The 2,846-nt window shown below is 37.1% G+C and overlaps 1 protein-coding gene across 1 annotated transcript; it reads right to left on the bottom strand.

Annotated features, from left to right (window-relative positions):
• Positions 1-580: 580 nt before the first annotated feature.
• Positions 581-1,075, bottom strand: LOC113360749. The gene has a single exon (XM_026604216.1). The coding sequence runs from the start codon at positions 1,073-1,075 to the stop codon at positions 581-583; it is 495 nt and encodes a 164-aa protein (XP_026460001.1).
• Between the last annotated feature and the right edge of the window lie 1,771 nt (positions 1,076-2,846).

Here is a 2,846-nt window from a genome sequence, read left to right on the forward strand (position 1 = left end):
AATGGGCCTTCTCATCTTGATTATCCAGCATTCTCGGTCATTTTAAGCCCATTTGATATCGAGCGACTTGGTGTTCAGTGAGGAAAGCCGAGCCTTATCATTTACAGTCTGGCCGGTAAGTTTGGTTCCATAAGATTAATAATCCTTTTTTAATAGGAAATTTTAGAAAAAAAATATTCGTGCACACTCTTTAACGAGTGTATATCTCACATTTCAATCTCTGCCCTTGATTTAATTTAGGGAGTTATGTAATGAGGGTCGTGATTCTAAACATGGAGGATAATGGGGTCATCAGTTAAATAATCAATCAATCAGAAGAATATGTGAAATATACACTCATTAGAGGAGTGTGAACAGATTTGCACTCGGAAATTATAAAGATATATTGATAAGATTGAGAAACTACATATTGTTTTTTTTCCTGATAGACTAGAACATTTATCCATTCAGGCATATTGGATAATGAAACAGAAAAAAAAGTCTTTAGACATTGCTTTTTTGGCAATTTTTTTTTTTTTTATCAGACAGCTGGGGTTAAGGGACCCCCAAAGAAAGAAAACAAAACAAAAAAAAAGAAAAACTACAACAAAACAGAAAGAAAGCTATAACTACGTCTATATTGTGTCCCATCTGTATCCTCCTTTATAATCTGATGAAGCTCTGCAGAGAAATCCTCAGTTCTCACATCCATCCATTTGATAGGAGGATGATGACTCGCTAAAAGATTAGCATCTCTATTAGTCTCGCGATAAACATGAGATATCTTTAAGACATCGAAGAATTCTCTAAGTAAATTAACTCTGCGCCAAATTTGAAGTAGCTGCCAAGGTGGTTTTTCCTCCTTATTTATCAAAATATAATAGACCACCATTGAATCAATGGCAAAGTGAACCTTTTTAAAACCCCTTGTTCTTTCAAGGGTTAGACCCATTTCAACCCCTTGTAATTCATGAGCTGTTACAGAGATGGGAGGACCACCTCCCTTAGCAGCAACAACATGATCACCAGCACTATCCCTCAGAATATCTCCCCGACTCCCTGAATGGTCTTTCTTTGAGTTTTCAGTGTTAATCATAATTTCATCAGTAGCAGGACCCAGCCAAGTACAATACTTAATAGTAATGGAGATAAAGCTGCAGCTTAACCCTCATCTGTCCAAAAAAGCTCTGGCAGTAGGACTGTCCTTTAACTTCCCTGTCATAGACATAACCTTGATTTTCACATCATTAATAATAGAATGGCCAACTTGGTCAGCAGAACTATACTTTCCTGAGAAAATACGGCTGTTCCTCTCTTTCCAAATATGATAAATATAACAGTTGAGGATTATTTTCTTCAATTTAGATAACATCCCTTCTCCCGCAAAAGATGCAACACACCAGTCAATCTCTTCTTGCCAGCAGCTACATAAGTTGCGAAAGTATACCACTTTGAGGAGAAGACCCCGCCATATGCCAGCAGAATAAATACAATCATGAAAAAGATGATCTTCAGACTCAGATATTCCCTCACAGAGAGGACAAGTAGCTACTTGTAATAACCCCCATTTTACCATTTTATCTCTTGTTTTTAGCCTTCTATGGAACCCTAACCAAGCAATGAAAGTATGTCTTGGTACGTGAGATTTAAATCAAACCAGGAAATGTCAGTTTACATAGTTTCTTACACCAGCCAGAGCTTTATAAGAATCTTTCATCGTATATACTCCCCAGTAGAGATAGGTTTCCAAACCACAATATATGGCTCATTCACATTGAACTCGACAACCTGTAATTTACATATAACAGTTTGTAGCTCCACAGACTGAGACTGAGGAAAACTCCATTGGGCATTCGCAATAAAATGATCCACCATGCAATTAGGGTTGGGACAAATCTCTTCTAAAATAGCACTGCTCACCCATTCATTCAGATGACCACTAGGATTCCATAGATCAGAAATGAACTTAACACTACTACCAGTACCAAGAACATGAAAGATAAGATTTCTAGCAACATCTCTCTGGTCTAAAATTCTACGCCAACACCAAGAAGAATCCTGTAGAATGTTTATGGTCCAAAAGTCTCTGTTTTTAATAAGGTTCTTATGAACCCAGTCAGTCCAAATATTATCCTTTCCACTGACTAAGTCCCACAAATGCCTAAGGTTAGCTGCAGCATTAGTAATTTCAAAATTTCTCACTGCCAAACCTCCTTCCTGAACAGGTCTACAAACTAAATCCAAGCCTATAGGATGGTACTTCTTCCCCATATCTACACCAGCCCATAAAAACTTCTTGCAAATAGAATTCAGTTCTTTAATGGCCCTCTTCGGTAACACAAAACAAGAAAGCCAAAAAAAAAAAAAAAAACTATACCAGTGAGCACAATTTTGATAAGAAAAAGTCTTCCCGCATAAATAAATGACTTAGCTTTCCAGGATTTTACCCTTTTCACAACCTTGGAGATTAGAGGTAAACAATCTTGGTAAGAGAGCCTAGTAGATAATAAAGGAACACCAAGATAGCGAACAGGAAGAGCACTACTACTACAGTCCAAACATAACAAGATCTGAGATAAAGACTCTCTATCAACCGAAGAAGAAAAGAGTGTAGTTTTCTGTTTATTTATTTCAAGGCCCGAGATCTTAATAAACTTATATAAAGCAAGCTTAAGTGATTCATCAGCAGCAAGAGAACCTTTTAAGAAAACAAGAATATCATCGGCGAAACAGAGGTGTGTTAAATTTGTCAATCTACACTTAGGATGAAGACCATAACTACCAGCATCGACTTGAGCTTTCAGGGAAACATTGAGTACTTCCATAACTATAACAAAAAGGTAAGGAGATAGGGGACAGCGTTGTCT

The sequence above is a fragment of the Papaver somniferum genome, chromosome 3 (assembly GCF_003573695.1).
Source record: "Papaver somniferum cultivar HN1 chromosome 3, ASM357369v1, whole genome shotgun sequence".
NCBI classification, from domain to species: Eukaryota; Viridiplantae; Streptophyta; class Magnoliopsida; order Ranunculales; family Papaveraceae; genus Papaver; species Papaver somniferum.